The 20267-nt window shown below is 41.1% G+C and overlaps 1 protein-coding gene across 1 annotated transcript; it reads right to left on the reverse strand.

Annotated features, from left to right (window-relative positions):
- Positions 1-19310: 19310 nt before the first annotated feature.
- LOC119826675 (uncharacterized protein C3orf14 homolog) lies at positions 19311-19992 on the reverse strand. The gene has a single exon (XM_038348111.2). The coding sequence runs from the start codon at positions 19900-19902 to the stop codon at positions 19519-19521; it is 384 nt and encodes a 127-aa protein (XP_038204039.1). The 5' UTR covers positions 19903-19992; the 3' UTR covers positions 19311-19518.
- Between the last annotated feature and the right edge of the window lie 275 nt (positions 19993-20267).

Genomic DNA, 20267 nt, shown 5'->3' on the forward strand with positions numbered 1-20267 from the left:
GTCTGGTTAACCTGTCCATTTTGGAGATTGGAGTATTAAAGTCTCCTACTATTACTGTGTATGGTTTGATGTACAATTTAAGCTATAGTAATGTTTCTTTTACATAAGAGAGTGCCCTTGTATTTGGGGCATAGATGTTCAGTATTGAGATTTCCTCTTGATGGATTTTTCCTGTGACTAATATGAAATGTCCTTCTTTAAATCTTTTGATTGACTTTAGTTTGAAGTCTATTTTGTTAGATGTTAGAATAGCTGCACTGTAGATGGAATGGTGGGGGACCGCTTCCCAACATCAATCTGTAGAAGGAATGGTGAGCTGCCATCCAGATCCTGCATGGCTAGCTTTACACCAGAACTAATTACACAGAAACTGTATTCATTTAAACACTGCCTGGCCCATTAGTTTCAGCCTCTTAATGGATAACTCTCACATCTTGAATAACCCATTTCTAATAATCTGTGTAGCACCACAAGGTGGTATCTTACCAGGAAGATTCTTAACCTGCGTCCATCTCAGAGAGGAGAGCTATGGTGTCTGCCTGAGGCGTCTGCCTGACTCTGCTTTCTTTCTCCCACAATTCTGTTCTATCTACTCTGCCTACCTAATTTTCTGTCCTATTAAAGGGCCAAGGCAGTTTCATTATTAACCAATGAAAGTAACACATACATAGATGACCCTCCTCCATCACTGCACCAGACTGTTTCTTAGGTCCATTTGATCAGAAAAAAATTTCCCAACCCTTTATTCTGAGGAGATGTTTGTCTTTCAGGTTGAGGTGTGCTTCTTGTATTCATCAGAAGGATGGATTCTGTTTTTGTATTCAATCTACAAGTCTGTGTCTTTTTATAGGTGAATTCCATATGTATTAAGGGATATTAATGACCAGTGATTGCTAGCTCCTGTTATTTTAGTTTTCGATATTGGTGATGTTTTTTTTCCCTTCTTTGTGATTTACTGCTGTGAGATTATCTATTATCTGTGCTTTTGAGGATATAGCCAACTTCCTTGGGTTGGAATTTTCCTTCTAGTACTTTGTGTAGGACTGGGTTTGTGGCTAGGTATTGATTAAATCTGGTTCTGTCTTGGAATATCTTGTTTTGTCCATCTATGATGACTGAAAGTTTTACTAGGTATAGTAGTTTTGACTGGCATCCATGGTCTCTTAATAGCTGCACAATGCTTGACCAGGACCTTCTGGTTTTTATTGTTTCTATTAAGAAGTTAGGTGTAATTCTGATAGGTCTGCCTTTATATGTTACTTGGCCTTTTCCCTATGCAGCTCTTAATATTTTTTCTTTATTCTGTATGTTTAGTGTTTTGATTATTATGTTGTTTGGGGACCTATTTTTTTTATCAAGTCTATTTGGTGTTCTGTAAGCTTCTTGTATCTTCATAGGCCTATCTTTTTTAGGTTGGAAAAGTTTTCTTCTATGATTTTGTTGAATATATTTTCTGAACTATTAAGTTGGACTTCTTTTTCATCTATCCCTATTATTCTTAGATTTGGTCTTTTCATGGTGTCCCATATTCCCTGAATATTTTGTGTTAAGCTTTTGTTAGATTTAATGTTTTCTTTGACTTATGAGTCTATTTCCTCTAAAGAATCTTAAGTGCTTGAGAGTCTCTCTTCCATTTCTTGTATTCTGCTGTTTTATGCTTGCTTTTGTGGTTCCTGGTGGTTTAGAATCTATAATTCCCTTGGTTTGTGCTTTCTTTTTTGTCTTTATTTTTTTCTAACCCTAACCCTAACCCCTAACCCTAACCCCTAATCCTAACTCCTAACACTAACACTAACCCTAACCTTAAGCCTAACCCTAACCCCTAACCCTAACCCTAACCCTAACCCTAAGCCTAACCCTAACCCTAACCACTAACCCTAACCCCTAACCCTAGACCTAACCCTAACCCTAACCCTAAACCCTAACCCTAACACTAACCCTAAACCCTAACCCTAACCCTAACCCCTAACCCTAACCCTAACTCTAACACTAACCCTAAACCTAAACCCTAACCCCTAACCCTAACCCTAACCCTAACCCTAGCCCTAGCCCTAACCCTTTGTTTTTGTTTTTAAGTCTTGAATAGTTTCTTTAATCTGTTTGGTTGCTTTTTCTTGGTTTTCTTTAAGGAATTTGTTGATTTCTTCCTTTTTTGTTTGTCTTTTCCTCCATTTCTTTGAGGGAATTTTTCATTTCCTCTTTAAGGGTCTCAAACATTCTTTTAAAGTTAATTTTTTAGGTTGTTTTCTCCTGCTTCATCTATATTACTTGTTCAAGTCTTGCTGTTTTAGAGACACTAGTTTTTTTGGTGTTGTGTTGCTTTTTGTGGTATTGAGTGTGTTCTTACTATGTATACTCATCTCTTTCTATGATTGGTGTAGTTGGGGCTGTGTCTCTGGTGATCAATCTTACAAATGCCAGTGGATCCAAGGCTCAGATGGTGGCTTTTTCTGGTGACATCAGGACCATAGTTCTAGTCATCCCAGAGGTCACTTGGGATTCTTGGAGGTTGTTCAGTGCTCCTGGGTGTCTCTCTACAATACAGGAGTCATTTGGGCCTGCTTCTATGGAGGTTGCTTGCTTGGGGGCTGCTCATGCTGAGGTTGCTGGTTCTGGCCTGTTCCTCTAGATGTGCCTGGCTTGGGCCTGCTCCTGTGGAGGTACCTGACTTGGGTCCGATCCTGCAGAGGTCTCTGGCTCTGGCTTATTCCCTCAGTGGCAGCTCCCTTGTGCCTGCTCCTGTGGAGGTCATTACCTCAGGCCTGCCCCAGTGGAGGTCATTGCCTCAGGCCTTCTCTGGTGGAGGTCATGACCTTCTCTTATCTTCTTCCTCTCACTCTCAACAATTCCTTCTCCTTTTTCATGACCTTTTATTTATTTATTTTCAAAAAAAAGCACCCTCTGAGTTTAATTAGGGTTGCTTGCATGAGCATGGGTATGGGGCTATTTACTTGGGTAACTTACCAGTGGCCTCACCAAAGAAGAGAAATAATTCCCCTGCCAGTAACTATTAATGGATAAGAGCTCCACAGAGGTGGGGCCTCATGAGTCCCTCCCACATCACGTTGGAAACGATATGCTCAGTCTTGTGTAAGTCTTCTTCAGGTTGTTACTGGTCTTGGGGTTCATGAGTGCAATAGACATGGGATGTTCTGAATCCAGCATTTCGCACCATTCCTCCCCATCTTCCAGCTCTTGCATTCTTTCTTACTTCACTTCCGTGTCTTCCAAGCATTGTACATGACATAGATGTTCTGTTTGGGTCATAGTCTCAACACTGACCAGTTGTGAGTCTTTGCATTAATTAGTGCCCACTGTAAAAAGAAGTTTGTCTGAGCAAGGTTGAGGGCAGCTCTCATCTGTGGCTATAAACATAGACACTTAGAAGGCAGTTTGACAACATAGTCTTGGTAAAACAACCATAGAAGGTTCCCCCGCCCCAGAGCCTATGACTTCCTGAGCCATGGGCATTTCACTAGTTTTACATACCAGGCATGGGGAGCCTGTGTAAGGGGCCTCAAATCAGTCAGAAGGTGCTTTGTTATCTCTACCACAGTCATTCCACAATTGCCCCAGTGAGTGCACCTGCCTTGTTCAGTCTTGTAGCTCATTGTGCACTTTTATCCTTTGGAGGCCTATATAGCACCTTCAGACATGGCGAAAGCAGGGAAATGGGAAGCTTCCCTCTATGTTCTGTAATAAAAGTGTGTGATACTTTTAGCAATTTGGTCTCACCATCTAGTTCTGGTGAGAAACCTGAAGTGGTCACAATGGCTTGTGTTGTTTGCAGCATAGAGGGCTTCCCTGACAAACAACTCATAAAGAAAGATCCTATACCTGGAATGGGGATTTTGGCTTTATAACCCATGACTTCTGGGCACAACCGTCATAAACCAGTGCAGTGTGCAGTACCTCAGTTCAATATCCTTTTTAAAAATAAAAATTAACTTACAAAATACTGAATTTACCCATGCTTTTATGTACGTCATTAGTTTTGTTTTTATACCCCCACATCTAGAGCCCCTATCCTCCTCTAAGTCCCCCATCCCTACTCAAACCCACTCATAGTTTTACCTTACCACCCCCTATCCTCATCTAGAGACTCCCAAACTCCTCTAATCTCCGGTTTCCCCACCCGGGCCCCCTTACCCCCACTTAACCTTCCCACTCTCTGTATTCCTCCTTCTGCTTCCATACCACATGTGTTCTAACATCCCTCTTCTCCTCTTAAGGCTTCTTCTCATTTCCCTATCATGACCTTTTTTTAGCCTCCTAGTCTCTCTGAGACACTTGAAATGAAACACACAAATTTAAAAGTTTGATGTTAGTATCCACCATGAGATAGAACATATATAGTGTTTGTCTTTCTGTGCCTGGGTGACTTCACTTAGAATATTTTTTAATTTCATCCTTTTCCTGCAAATTTCATTTTTTTTTTGTTTTGTTTTTCTAGACAGGGATTTTCTGCAGCTTTGGAGCCTGTCCTGGAACTAGCTTTTGTAGACGAGGCTGGCCTCAAACTGACAGAGATCTGCATCCTTCTGTCTCCCGAGTGCTGGGATTAAAGGCATGTGCCACCACCACCTGGCTGCAAATTTCAAATTTTTATAGCTAATAAAATTCAAACAGATTCAACACAATGCCCATCAAAATCACAGCACAATTCTTCAAAGATCTTGAAAGAACAGTACTCAACTTCATATGGAAAAGCAAAAAACCCAGGATAGTCAAAACAGTCCTGTATAATAAAAGAACATCTGGAGGCATCACAATTCCTGATTTCAAACTCTACTACAGAGCTACAGTACTAAAAACAGCCTGGTATTGGCATAAGAACAGACAGGAAGATCAATATAACCCAATAGAAGACCCGGATATCAATCCACACATATTCAAACACTGATTTTTGACAAAGAAGCAAAAAATATCAAATCGAAAAAATGAAAGCTTATTTAACAAGTGGTGCTGGCATAACTGGATATTAACATGTAGAAGAATGAAAATAGACCCATATCTATCACCATGCACAAATCTCAAGTCCAAATGGATCAAAGACCTCAACATAAAGCCAGCCACACTGAAGCTTATAGAAGCGAAAGTGGGAAGTATACTTGAATGCATTGGCAAAGGAGATCACTTCTGAAATATAACCTCAGCAGCAGAGACACTGAGAGAAACAATTAATAAATGACACCTCCTGAGTCTGAAAAGCTTTTGTAAAGCAAAGGACATGGTCAGCAAGAAAAACAACAGCCTACAGAATGGGAAAAGATCTTCACTAACCCCACATCAGACAGAGGGATGATCTCCAACATATACAAAGAACTCAAGAAATTGGACACCAAAAGAACACATAATCCAATAAAAAAAAATGGAGTACAGACCTAAACAGAGAACTCTCAACAGAGGAATCTAAAATGGCTGAAAGACACTTAAAATCCTTAGTCATCACAGAAATGCAAACCAAAACAACTCTTAGATTCCATCTTACACCTGAAAGAATGGCCAAAATCAAAAACACTGATGACAACTTATGCTGGAGAAGTTGTGGGGAAGAGGGAAGGAACACTTCTGCATTGCTGGTGGGAATGCAAGCTGGTACAGCCCCTTTGGATGTCAATGAGGTGATTTCTCAGAAAATTAGGAAACAACCTTCGTCAAGACCCAGCAATACCACTTTTGGGTATATATCCAAGGGATGCTCAATCGTGCCACAAGGACATGTACTCAACTATGTTCATCGCAGCTTTGTTTGTCATAGCCAGAACCTGGAAACAGTCTAAATGCCCCTCGACTGAAGAATGGATAAGGAAAATGTGGTATATTTACACAATGGAGTACTACACAGCAGAAAAAAATAACGACAGCTTGAATTTTGAAGGAAAATGGATGGAGCTAGAAAACATGATTTTGAGTGAAATAACCCAGACACAGAAAAACAATTATCACATGTACTCACTCATAAGTGGTTTTTAAACACAAAGCAAAGAAAACCAGCCTACAAACCACAATCCCAGAGAACCTAGACAACAATGAGGACACTAAGAAAGACTTACATAGATCTAATCTACATGGGAAGTAGAAAGTTGAAAAAGACAAGATCTCCTGAGTAAATTGGGAGCATGGAGACCCTGGGGGAGGGCTGAGGAGGGGGGAGGCAGGGAGGGGAACAGAGAAAAATGTAGAGCTTAATAGAAATCAATAAAACATGTTAAAAAATCTTATATGCATAAAACATGGAAGTGAGCTCCCTTATAGAACAGAATAAATAAAAGTATCAGTAACATATATGTAGAGTCAAAATAAAAAATTCCATTGTATATATGAACCACATTTTCATTATCTATTTATTAGTTGATGGGTATCTCTACTGATTGCATTCCATCATTACTCTGAATAAATCTGGATGTACAGATATCTTCGTGGTAGGGTATAGAATATTTTGGGTATATTCCCTGATATTGTACAACTGGGTCTTTAGCAATTCTATTTTAATAAAAGCACTGGATTTATTTATTATGTGAGAACATTACACAGTGTACTTTTATCATATTCTTTCCCTTTCTCCCAGGTCTCCCTTACCTCTTTTTCACTCAACTTCATGTTCTTTCTTTCTTAAAAAAAAGCCATTAAAAGTCATGGAGTCTGATTTGTGTTAGGTCTGCCCTAGAGTGTAGTTGATATACTCAGTGTCACGTTGTTGAAGATAACTGATTTTCCTCTCTCCTATCAGGCATCATTTGTGATTAGTTCCTTGTCTAAGGGTTGTACGCTAGCTAATTTTTTGATGGCTGCCAAACTTTATCATGTGTAAGCGTCTCCGTCGTAGTGCTGGTTTTGAAGCCATGAAGAGCAGCAGCAAGGTATCTCCTCAGTAGCAGCCGAAGGCCCAGTGTCAGGGACCATTTTCCTAAGGATAGATTTGTCAGGGAACATCGTCCTTACAGGGATTGCAGAGGTCACTGCCCTAAGGATGTTTACGGAGATCCCACCCCTCATCCCAAACTATCTTGAGAGCTATCCGTTAACGGAACCCACCCCTTACTCCAATGTTAATGAATCACATGCTTTGGCTTACACCAGGTGCTGGCTGATGACCTTCAGTTACCCCGGCAGAGTTCCTGCCCCTACCTCCACCCCATTCAAGGGTATATAAGCTGTAACTTTCACCCCAATAAACGGAGACCTTGACAATAGAATCTTGCTTGGTCTCCTTCCTCTTTTACAGCTCATGTCTTGCAGGTTAGCGCCCCTTCAGAGGACCCTGAATAGCTGACCCTGCCAAGCTGGGGTTACAGCCCAGTACTCATGCAGAAAAGCTGAGGCTTGACACCATGAAGACAGCCTAGAAATGGCCATTGGTGAAAGCGCAACCCAATTGCAACAGAACACTCTGGCCTTTGGGGACACCAGGACCATGGGATGACCACTAAGGGCAGCAGTGGCCATGAAGTGGGGCCAGCTGAGTTTAGAACATAAACGTCATGCACTATGAATGGTCATCTAAGTTCTTTTCAGGAGCCCAGATTATCATTAGCGGATCCCAGACATTGAATACTGAGTTATTTACAGTTTGGTTTTGATTTGTTCATATTGTGACTGTATCCCAGTTCTTCTTTCTTGAAGTAAGAAAGTATTAATTTTTATTTTACAGGACCCCACAATTGAGAGATTTTGAACTTTTAAGGGATTTTGTAATTTTAGGAGACTTTGATATTTAGAAACTAGATATTTTAAAAAGAGCAACTTTTCAGTTGTTTGTATTTATAAAGACTGTGGGACATTTTAGCTTTAATATATTTCATATTGTGATGGTGATATTAATATGAGATCTTGGGGAATGAATAAGAAAGGGAAGTTTGTGGCTTAAGAGTGATGTGTTTCTGTGTCAAGCTGACAAGGAGTCAGTTGTGATGGCTAGTTTTATGTCAACTTGACACAAGCTAAAGTCATCCAAAAAGGGAGGCTCAGCTGAAAAAAAGTCTTCATAAAATGAATTGTAGGCAAACATGTAGGACATTTTCTTAATTAGTGACTGATGTTGGAGGGCCAAGGCCATTGTGGGTGGGGTCCGCAGTTCTCTAAGAAAGCAGGCTCAACAGGCCAATAAGTAGTACTCCTCCATTGCTTCTGGATTAGTTCCTGCCTCCAGGTTCCTGCCCTGCTTGAGTTCCCATCGTAACTTCCTTCAGTGGCGAGCAGTGAGGTGGAAACCACATAACCCTCTCCTCCACAGGTCGCCCTGGTCATGATGTCTCATCGCAGCAGCGGTAACCATCACTAAGGCAGAGCAGGACTTTGTCCTACCTCCTTTCTTTGTCCTGGGATTTTTGTCTGGCCTAATTTGTGCATGCTGTAACAGGTTCTACGTGTTCTTATTTGCATCTGCCCTGTTGTCTCTGGAAAATGATAAATGTAAGAGCCACATCTTCTTCTGCACAGATCCCTGAGTTGAACACTCCAAAGTTTCTAACTATCTGCACATTGTCCGGCTGTGGAAGTCTGTGTATATTGTTATCTACTATAAAAGAAGCTTCTCTGATGAGGGTTGAGTGATCCACTGCTCTTTGAATACAGCAATATTTTATTAGGAGTCATTCTATTGACATTCATTCACTGTAATATTAGGAGTAGCTTTTCCCTGAGGGACCATTACCTATCTAGTCTCATGTTCTTGACTGCATTAACAGTATCAGGTCCAGATTTAATCTTAAGAGTGGACCTTAAATTTTTTTAAAAAATTGGTTATTTCCATAACATCTGGGCCACTATTGTACCAGTGGGCATGCCTTTGAGCAGGTCATTATTACACCTAGTAAGATGCATAGCTGGGTGAGCTGTATCATTGCTGTTTTCCTCCAATAGTGTGTACATCACCTTCTATCCCTACAAAGGCAGTCAGTAGAGATGAAGAGTAAAAGTACTACTTTTAAAAGGTCAGACTTGATGGCATAACACTGTAATCCTCGCATTCAGAGCTGAAGCGTCAGAACCTAGAGGTAGAGGCCAGCCTGTCCTGTATGGCCCAACCTTGTTGCAAATCAAACAAGGCAAGTCAGCAAACAACAACGAAAAGAATCCATGAGCTGGCTATTGTGTTTGACTGTTATCTCAGCATTCTGAAGATTGAAGTAGGAAGATCAGAATCTCAAGGTCATCCTCAGCCACATAGAGAGTTCAAGGTCACACTGTGCTATAGGAAACCCTGTATTAAAAAAATAAAGCAAAACAACAAAGCCACTTCCTAGAATGATTCTCTGAGCCTGAGAATATTCAACAATTTCTTCTCTGATCCTAGAGAAAAATCATTTTTACTTTTCTTTGGGCTCCCACAATACTCCAGGCATTTTCTGCTTTAGCACTTCAGTGGTACTGTGAGCTTCATCTGCCTTCATACACCTTCCTTCTAGATAGCAGCACAGGGTTGCATCCTATCCTCTCTAGCTCATCTGCCTCCATACACCTTCCTTCTAGACAGCAGCACCAGTGTAGGTCCATATTTCTGTATGGTGTGGCTACCAAGCACAAAAGCCATAGGCCCGATCTGAGGTGGTCACGTAGCTCTGCAGACAAGCTGTCTCTGCCTAACAAAGATCAGGATGTTTGGTGCTCCTTTCCTTTGTAATTTGGAGGATATCTTATAGAGATGCTAATTCAGGCCTATGTGACAGCTGGCATACTCTAGATGCTGAAGTGACAAAAGGCCCTTCACCTGGTTGCCTAGGAGACAACCTAATGTATCCCCCCCACCCGCTCAATTGATGTGATGGTATATAAGCAGATTGTGAAGAGAAAAGACCCTGAGATGCCCTTCAATGATGACCATGTAAGTTGTGTCTAATTATTCTTTGTGTCTCCGTACCAGTCTGATTAGGGAAGATAGTTTTCTGTGTTGGAGCAACACAGGCTTCAACACACTGGGTTGCATCCTATTCATCTATAGCTCATCTGTTCCCATGTACCTTCCTCTTTGAACTCCAGCAGCACGGGGGTTCCTTCCTATCCATCTAGTTATGCTGGAAAAGAGAGTGCCAAGAACATCCACAAAAAGGTGCAGCCCAGAGTTCAATAGGTCTTCTTCCACTTAAACATCACAGTGAACTTCTCATGGCCTAATGCAGACAATGGGGCCCTGTCTGCTCCCGATAGTCCTTACAAGTTCCTGACCACTCTGTCCCCAAAATGGGATTGATGGATGCAACCCCACACCTCAACACCCCACCAAATATGTGTCTATGGGAATGCTGTTATTTGGAATAAAGGTTCTTTGCAGATTGAGTTAAGAATCCTGATAAGACATGTTCTTGTATTTTTCAGATGGGCCTCAAATACAATGACAAATTTTCTTTTAAAAAATTGTTTAATTGTGTGTGTGTGTGTGTGTGTGTGTGTGTGTGTCTGTATGTGTCTGTGCACACACTGTCAGAGGACAGCTTGTGGAAGACCTGGAGAGGACTCAGTTATTAGGTTAACTGCAGATACTTTTATCCACTGAGCCACCTTGCTTCCTTCTTAAAAAGTTTTCTTATAAAAATAAGGCACCCACAAAGAAAAGGTCATGTGAAGGTGGGAAGATCTGGGAGAGAAATAGCACCAGTCATGGCAGACCAGAATCTGAAAGAGAAAGGAAGACATCTTAGTGTTCTCTTGCTGTGAAGACACATCAAGACCACAGCAACTCTTACAGAGGAAAACATTAAATTAGGGCTTGCTTACAGTTTCTGAGATTTAGTCCATTATCATCATGGCAGGAAGCATGGCTGCATGCAGGTAGACATGGTGGCAGCTGAGAGTTCTACATCTGAACCCAAAGGCAGAAAAAATAGAGAGAGCCACTGGGCCTGGCTTGGGGCTGTTGAAACGTCAAGCCCCATGCCCCCTTCACTTCCTCCAACAAGGCCACATCTACTCTACCAAAGCCACACATCCTAATCCCTCCCTGGTAGCCCTACTCCCTGGTGACCAAGCATTCAAGCATATGAGCCTCTGGGAGCCATTCTTATTGAAACTACCTGAGGAGGAATCTCTCCTAAGACCTCAGAAATGTCCCTGCTGACACTTGTTTCAGATGTCTAGACTTCAAAACTGTGAGGCTGTCTGATGTGAGAAGCCACTGTGCTTGTGTGGACTTGTCACGTCAGCCCCAGGAGGCTCAAAGACATCCCAACTTGGTGTCCTTTCTAGGCATTCTGCCTTACTGTGTGCTGATAGGTTTTCCAGAGGTCTGTGCCTGCTTTCTTTTTTTTACAACGAGTCTTGCTTATTTTTATTCATGAACAATTTTTTAAGAATTACAAACATGAATAAAACTAATACATTATTTCTACCTCTCCTTTCCCCCTCTAACTCTTCCCATGTTTCCCTTCCCCTACTACCCCTCCTCAGATATATGATTCATGTCCTCTTCTTCTATGCTGTATATCACAGTAACACACACACACACACACACACACACACACACACACACAATCCATACGAAACCCCAAAAGTCTTGTCCATGTATATGTATATGGGTTTGGTAATGACCCATTCTTGTGTCACAACCTACCTCTATACTAGTCTCATTTATTCCAGATAACTACATCTTTCTTTTCTTTTTTTAAACCTGTATATTTGTTTCTTATATTCCAGATTTATTTTTCAGCTTTTACTGGATCCTTGTTGTGTGTAGCTCAGGCTGGCCCTGAACTCGTGGTCCCTTCTCTGCTCCCTGGGGTTGCAAACATATGCCACCACACTTTGTTTCTACCACACACTTTAAGTTAAGCCTCCCTCATCTATTCAAACCATAGTCAAGTGGTATAGGAGGGTCATCTGTCTATATGTTACGTTCATTGGTTAATAAAGAAACTGTCTTGGCCTTTTGATAAGCGAGCCCTTAGGTGGGTGGAGTAGACAGAACAGAATTGTGGGAGGAAGAAAGCAGAGTCAGACAGATGCCATGATTCCCCTTCCCGAGATGGACACTGGCTAGACTCATGCCGGTAAGCCACGACCTCGTGGTGGCATACAGATTATTAGATATGGGTTAGTTAAGGTGTGAGAGTTAGCCAATAAGAGGCTAGAACTAATGGGCCAGGCAGTGTTTAAATGAATACAATTTGTATGTTGTTATTTCGGGTATAAAGCTAGCCAGGTGGGAGCTGGGCGGGATGAAAAGCAAGCCCGCACTCCTTTTACTACAATCAAGTTTCCTTTTGTTTTGCAATCCTTTCCCAGTACTTGGGTTGAATCCAAGGCCTCATGCATGCTGGGTAAGCACTCTACCATGAACTATACACTCAATTTCAAATTGCTTTCCCATGTTCTATTTTCCTGGGAGGGTACTTAACAACAACTTCTGTTGCAAACTCTCACTTCCTATCAGGCCTTTCCAAACCTTGTTGAATATACTTTATTTCAAAGACAGAATTTGTTTTTGTAACTACAAAGTACTTTCAGACACACTGAAATGATTAAAAAGTAGAAAGAAAGGAACGGAGAAGAAAGAAAGAGAATGACTTACCCAAGCCCATCATGTAAAACAATTCCCATCAACAATTTGTGAACCTTCTTCACAACTATTACATATAATTATAATCAGAGTGTGCATGATTTTGCATATTCATAAGTAAGTAATGAGGACTAGGTGTAAAGTACAGTGGTAGAAACTTTTCTCTCACAGGTGTGAAGCCCAGGGTTTGATTCCTCACACTACACATAAAAACAAAAAATGAATGAATGAACCCATCCTTTTTCTTGCCAAGGTTGTTAATATTTAGGCAGAGTCATCCTCCAAAGACAACTCTTAATCAATCACTTGCAACCTCCTAAATTAATTTCAAAACAGTAACTCATCACCTTCAATCTGATCTGAACTGCAGCCAAGAGTAAACTAGTTTCAGCCTTGTGACTTGCCAGAGGAAGGACCTCCAACAATAGTGTGAGACTATGTATTCTGACAGCACTCCACATTGCCCAGACCTGCCAAAAAAGTATCATAGGCAATTGTTCCTGGAATGTCATCATCCATTTCAGATTACTTGATGGTGATATGGGAGGGGCATGGTTTCTCCAGTGTCTTGCCTGAAGCTTATTCGTCTCATAAAGTCACTGATGTTCACAAAGCTAGGCAGAAATGCCCCCCTTCTGATGACAGCATCTTCTAATGATGGATACTTCATCCCAGTTTCAACTTTGTAAAGTGACGAAACTATTAACTCACTGTCTGAAGTGTGAGACAATGCCAAAGTATCCACAAGCCTATGAATACAGCTGAAGGGTTTCCCACTAAAGTGTGTAATAGAGTCAATTCTATACATCATTGCCCTTCTAGCAGCCAAGGTCAGCTTATTGAACTCCAAGTTTGACTGCTTTTTCTTTTCTTTTCAATTTTTTTAGACTTATGTGTTTTACTTTATGTTAATGAGTGTTATGTCTGCATGTATGTTTAATCTTTTTTTCATAGTTTATTTTTTTATATTTAAAAATTTCCATCTCCTCCATTCCTCCTCCCCTTCCCTTCCCTCCCCTCCACCCATACCCCCCTCTCTCCCTCTCTAGGCCAAGGAGCCATCAGGGTTCCCTACACTATGTTAAGACCAAGGTCCTCCCAACTCCCCCCAGGTCCAGGAAGGTGATCAACCAAGCTGAGAAGGCTCCCACAGAGCCCATCCATGAAGAAGAATCAAAGCCCAGCGCCATTGTCTTTGGCTTCTCAGTCAGCCCCCACCGTCGGCCACATTCAGACAGTCCGGTTTGGTCGCATGTTCCATCAGTCCCATTCCAACTGGAGTTGGTGATCTCCCTTTAGTTCTGTCCCACCGTCTCTATGGGTGAACGCACCCCTCACGGTCCTGACTTTCTTTCTCATGTTCTCCCTCCTTCTGCTCCTCATTAAGACCTTGGGAGCACAGTCTGGTGCTCCAATGTGGGGGCTCAGTCATTTTCTTCATCTATCGCCAGGTGGAGGTTCTATGGTGATATGCAAGAAATTCATCAGTATGGCTATAGGAACTGGCCTTTTCGGGCTCCCTCTCCTCAGCTGCCCAAGGAACTAGCTGGGGGCATCTCCCTGGAAGCCCGGGAACTCCTCTAGAGTCAAGTCTCTTGACAACACTCAGATGGCTCCCTTAATTAAGATATATGCTTCCCTGCTCCCATATCCACCCTTCCTGTATCCCAAGCATCCCATTCCTCCGAGCTCCCCCCATTCTCCCCTTCACGCTTTTCTCTCCCCATCTTCCCTTGGCCCCGTCTCACCCCACCCTCAAGTTCCCAATTTTTGCCTGGCGATCGTGTCTACTTCCAATATCCAGGAGGATTACTATATCTTTTTCTTTGGGTTGACCTTCTTATTATCTTCTCAAGGATCCCGAATTATAGGCTCGATGTCCTTTAATTATGGCTAGAAACCGATTATGAGTGAGTACATCCCATGTTCATCTTTTTGGGTCTGGGTTACCTCACTCAGAATAGTGTTTTCTATTTCCATCCATTTGCATGCAAAATTCAAGATGTCATTGTTTTTTACTGCTGAGTAGTATTCTAACATGTATATATTCCACAGTTTCTTCATCCATTCTTCCACTGAAGGGCATCTAGGTTGTTTCCAGGATCTGGCTATTACAAATAATGCTGCTATGAACATAGTTGAGCAAATGCTTTTGTAGTATGATTGGGCATCTCTTGGGTAAATTCCCAAGAGTGGAATTACTGGGTCCTGGGGTAGGTTGATCCCAAATTTCCTGAGAAACTGCCACACTGCTTTCCAAAGTGGTAGCACAAGTGTGCATTCCCACCAGCAATGGATGAGTGTACCCCTTACCCCACAACCTCTCCAGCAAAGGTTATCACTGGTGTTTTGGATTTTAGCCAATCTGACAGGTGTAAGATGGTATCTCAGAGTTGTTTTGATTTGCATTTCCCTGATAGCTAAGGAGGCTGAGCATGACCTTAAGTGTCTTTTGGCTGTTTGAACTTCTATTGAGAATTCTCTGTTCAGTTCAGCGCCCCATTTTTTAATTGGGTTAATTAACATTTTAAAGTCTAGTCTCTTGAGTTCCTTATATATTTTAGAGATCAGACCTTTGTCAGTTGCAGGGTTGGTGAAGATCTTTTCCCAGTCAGTAGGCTGCCTTTGTGTCTTAGTGACAGTGTCCTTTGCTTTACAGAAGCTGCTCAGCCTCAAGAGGTCCCATTTATTCAATGTTGCCCTCAATGTCTGTGCTGCTGGGGTTATACATAGGAAACAGTCTCCTGTGCCCATTTGTTATAGAGCACTTCCCACTTTCTCCTCTATCAAGCTCAGTGTGTTCAGATTAATATTGAGGTCTTTAATCCATTTGGACTTGAGTTTTGTGCATGGTGATAGGTATGGATCTACTTTTATTCTTCTACAGGATGACATCCAGTTATGCCAGCACCATTTGTTGAAGATGCCCTCTTTCTTCCATTGTGTACTTTTGGCTCCTTTATCAAAAATCAGGTGTTCATAGGTTTGTGGTTTAAGATCCGGGTCTTCTATTCAATTCCATTGGTCGACTTCTCTGTTTTTATGCCAATACCAAGCTGTTTTCAATACTGTAGCTCTGTAATAGAGTTTGAAGTCAGGGATGGTAATGCCTCCAGAAGTACCTTTATTGTATAAGATTTTTTTGGCTATCCTGGGTTTCTTGTTTTTCCATATAAAGTTGATTATTGTCCTCTCAAGATCTGTGAAGAATTTTGATGGGACCTTGATGGGGATTGCGTTGAATCTATAGATTGCTTTTGGTAGAATTGCCATTTTTACTATGTTGATCCTCCCAATCCACGAGCAAGGGAGATCCTTCCATTTTCTGGTATCCTCTTCAATTTCTTTCTTCAAAGACTTAAAGTTCTTGTCAAATAAATCCTTCACTTCCTTGGTTAGAGTTACTCCCAGATATCTTATGCTATTTGTGGCTATTGTGAAAGGTGATACTTCTCTGATTTCCCTCTCTGCTTCCTTATTCTTTGTGTATAGGAGGGAAACTGATTTTTTGGAGTTGATCTTGTATCCTGCCACATTACAGAAGGAGTTTATCAGCCGTAGGAGTTCTTTGGTGGAGTTTTTGGGGTCGCTTATGTACACTATCATATCATCTGCAAATAACAAAAGTTTAACTTCTTCCTTTCCAAATCGAATCCCCTTGATTCCCTTATGTTGTCTTATTGCTATTGCTAGAACTTCAAGCACTATACTGATGAGATAAGGAGAGAGTGGACAGCCTTGTCATGTTCCTGAATTTAGTTGGATGGCCTTGAGTTTGCATGTATGTTTATATCATGTGTGTGTGCGCATTGACTGAGAAGGTCAGAAGAGGTAAGACTCACCTGGAATTGGAGTTACAGACAGTTGTGAGCCACTTGGGTGCTGGGAACTGAACCTGGGTTCTCTGAAAGAGCAGCAAATGCTCTTAACTGCTGAGCTATCTCTTCAGCCCTTCTTTGTTGGGAGAGGCTGCTAGTTCATTTCCCGATTGCACTGTCTTGAAATAATCACACAGAAATCTGTATTTATTGCAATACTGTTTGGCCAATAACTTAAGTGTATTTCTGGCTAACTCATATCTTAAATTAACCCATTTCTATTAATCTGTGTATCACCATGTGGTTGTGGCTTACCTGGTAAAGTTCCATCTGGCATCTGTCTCCAGCGAGGCTACATGGCTTCTCTCTGATGCTGCCTACTCTTTCTCTCTATATCTCTTCCAGCCTGGCTATACTCTGTTAAGCCAATGGCTGAAAGCCGCTTCTTTATTAGCCAATATCAATAACATTCATAGCATACAGAGGGAAATCCCACATCACCTCTACTTTTCTGTCTAAATAAAAAGGAAGGTTTTAACTTTAACATAGTAAAATTACATAAAAAAAACAGTTATCAAGCAAGAATTATAGTAACAATATTTATATCTTCTTTATCTTTTATCATAACTAAGGAAAACTATATCTATTCTTCAACTTCATCAAAGACCCCCAAAGGATATAATATTACCTAAGTAAACAAGAAGTGCATTGTAAGCAACTTTTAAAACTCTAGAGTTGACAGAGACATCTTGCTACCAGGACAGACACCCAAAGTTCTTCTGTACCATTGAAACATCCAATTTTTAGCCTACAGGCTCATAGTATCTGGCAGACTTTTCCACGAAGCAGAAAATTTCAAAGACAGCCCCACCTATATTGGCAGTTTTTCAGTCACTTTCTTCTGTGTCCTACAGAATGCCTGACAGACTCTTTGATGAAGCAGGAACCCCAAAGGATGGTCTCACCTTCTTTAGGCAACTTTAGCAGTCATTTCTTTTATAGTTCCTACATGTCCCGTTATACAGCATACCATTAAGCAGTCGAGGCAAGAGCAGTTTCTGGCCCAAATGGTTAACAAATTCCATAAGGAGACTCTTTGATGCCCATCTTCCTCTTGAAGTAGATTGGTGCTGCCAAAAACAAATGTCTCATTGTCATGTAAAGTCCTAAATTATTAAGACATTTTAAATGTCATATTTCATAGGTCTTTGAAAGGTTTGAAGACTATCAAACTGAAATACATCTCTAACTAGAAAACTAACATGTTTACAAACTTGACTATTATAGATGACTATCTATTAACTTGTATTTCTTAATTACACATTACATTTTAAAATATATAATTGACCTAAAAATTGTATCAATAGACCAAGATTCATACCAATGCAAAATATTCATATCTATAGCATATCCCCCTTTAATTGTAAACAAACATTTATAGACAATCATTTAGGGAATTTGGGCATTATTTTCTAAACTACTTCCTTTGGATTGGAGGGTCTGTTAATCAGGTCTGTCATAGGGTATCCTTTGTGGTAGGTCCAGCTCAGCCAGAAGTCCTGAAGTCATCATGGATGTTGGACCATTGTTACAGGGGGTCTTGTTTATTCAAACCACATTAGTCTGGATGGAATTCACAGGTTCTCATCCTCTGTGGAAACAAAAGTAGAACTTCTTTTCCAAAGTAACATATCCTTAGACCCAAAGTTTGAAGTCAAGATACCTTTAAAATATATATGTTGGGTTATCTTAGAAGCCCATACAATGAAATGTCTCTCTGTAATTAGCTTATTCACAGTCAAAAAAATTCAAAGAAAACACAGTAATATAAATAATCCAGACTCTCTGTGTATATTCCATCTTTATGTGGCTTATTTTTCTTACTCTATTACTTTTTCTACAAGCTTAATATTTAATTATCTTTCTCAAGCCTACATACATTTATCTAACACGGTTACCCATTGAGAGGTCTTTTTTTTACCTGTATCTGTCTTTATTGTGGATCTGTAATTCATTTCTGACCAGAACCACTTCTTAAAATGCTAAGCTATAGGCTAGGACTAAGGCTCTTTGCCTTTTGGCTCCACCCAGTCCAACATGGTGGAGGTTCATTCACTGTTTCTGAGAACCATGCTCACAGTCCTATTTTCAGACATACATCAGGTCTATGTTGCCATTAAACAAGTTGTATTACTCTGCTCACAAACCCCACTTAAATGCTTTGTAGCCAGACCTCCTGAAAGAGTCAGAGTCATTTGTGCTGGCAAACCAGGAAGCTGTTTTTTTTTTTTTTTTTTAAAGAAGCCATGCAGCTTTTTACTGCACCTCTCTCAAAGGAGTTGTATGACTCTGCTTCCTGTGAGCCCCTCTGAAAAAAAATTGTGGCTACCAAGAAACTGTGATAAACTCTATGTGTGTGTGTGTGTGTGTGTGTGTGTGTGTGTGTGTGTGTGTGTTTAGAATTCCTTTTCAAGCTCTTTCAGGTTTTATGTGGGCTTAGCTATCACACGTTGACATGCCAATCTGTTGTTGGAGGCTGCTCATTCTTTCCCAGCTGGGATTCTCCTCTACATGCTATGAATGTTTTATTATTATTGGCTAATAAAGAAGCTGCTTTGAGCCAATGGCTTAACAGAATATAGCCAATATAGCCAGGCTAGAAGATATATATATATATGGAGAGAGTGAGAGAGAGAGAGAGAGAGAGAGAGAGAGAGAGAGAGAGAGAGAGAGTAGGTAGCATCAGAAAGAAGCCATGTAGCCCCATTGGAGACAGATGCACATGCCGGATGGAACATGACCCAGTAAGTCACAGCCACATGGCGATACACAGATTAATAGAAATGGGTTAATTTAGGCTATAAGAGTTAGCCAGAAATACACTTAAGTTATTGGCCAAACGGTATTGCAATAAATACATATTTCTGTGTAATTGTTTCAAGTCAGGGCAATTGGAAAATGAACTAGCAGCCTCTCCCAACACTTCTTTTTTTTTTTTTTTTTGAGTTTTTAACACTTTTATTGGCAAATCTACGGCCCTGCGACAGACAGTCCAACCTGAGACTTTTCTGTGGGGTCTCAGACTGACGTTGCACTGAAACAAAACAAAGCACACTAATTCCCTAAGGTTCCCGCCAGGACTTACATAGTTTTGTCACGTAGTTGGTTTTGATTTTGTTTTAGTTTTCTGAGATACACATAAAGTTATCACTGTGCCTCATTTTGAATGGTGTTTCCTGCCTCATTTTGATTTTCACCACCAATCGGGTATGGGGCTCTTCCCAAAAGGAACTGTTCCCATTTGGGGACATGTTCTTCTACTGATGCCCAGTAACGAGTCTCAAGAGACCGCACTGCAGGCTGTGGGTGTGGCTTAAGACTGGCCTGTAAAGACCTCTCTGCAGCTTCTGTGTCCTGCAAGAGACTGAGGTTCCTCTTTAGAGCAGTCTCAGTGGCTTGGAGGAGACATGCCCTGCCTGTGTTTTGATCACCAAAATTATTCCTCATTTTCTGAAGTAACATTAATCTTCGTGATACTATTTCTTCATGCCTTTTAGAAAGGTGGATTTCTTGAGTGAACAAGGAAGTCATCTTTAATCAAAGCTGGGCTATAAGCTTTCTGGCTCTCCCCTGAATAGGGTCCTCCACCTCGGCCCGCCGGCCCCAAGACCCACGGGTCGCGGCCACCCCGCGCCCACCGCCGAGCTCCTCCCAACACTTCTTTGCCCTTTTCCCTTTTCTTCTTATTTGCTCTCTCTTTTCTTTCTTTTTCTTCCTTCCCTCTTTCCCTTCTTTTCTCCTTCTCTTTATCTCTTCTCTTCTTCCTTCCTTCTTTCATTCTTGGGTCTACTTAACCAGGCTTGGTATTGAACTCTTAATTCTCCTGCTTTAGCCTCTCAAGTGCTAGGATAGAAGGCTTGGGCCACCACACCAGTTTGGGGTTTTGTTGGTGGTGT

This window comes from Arvicola amphibius, chromosome 11 (genome assembly GCF_903992535.2).
Source record: "Arvicola amphibius chromosome 11, mArvAmp1.2, whole genome shotgun sequence".
NCBI lineage: Eukaryota > Metazoa > Chordata > Mammalia > Rodentia > Cricetidae > Arvicola > Arvicola amphibius.

Coding starts and splice junctions, on each gene's coding strand:
- LOC119826675 (XM_038348111.2), bottom strand. CDS start 19,902: ATGACTTCCTTGTTCACTCAAGAAATCCACCTTTCTAAAAGGCATGAA.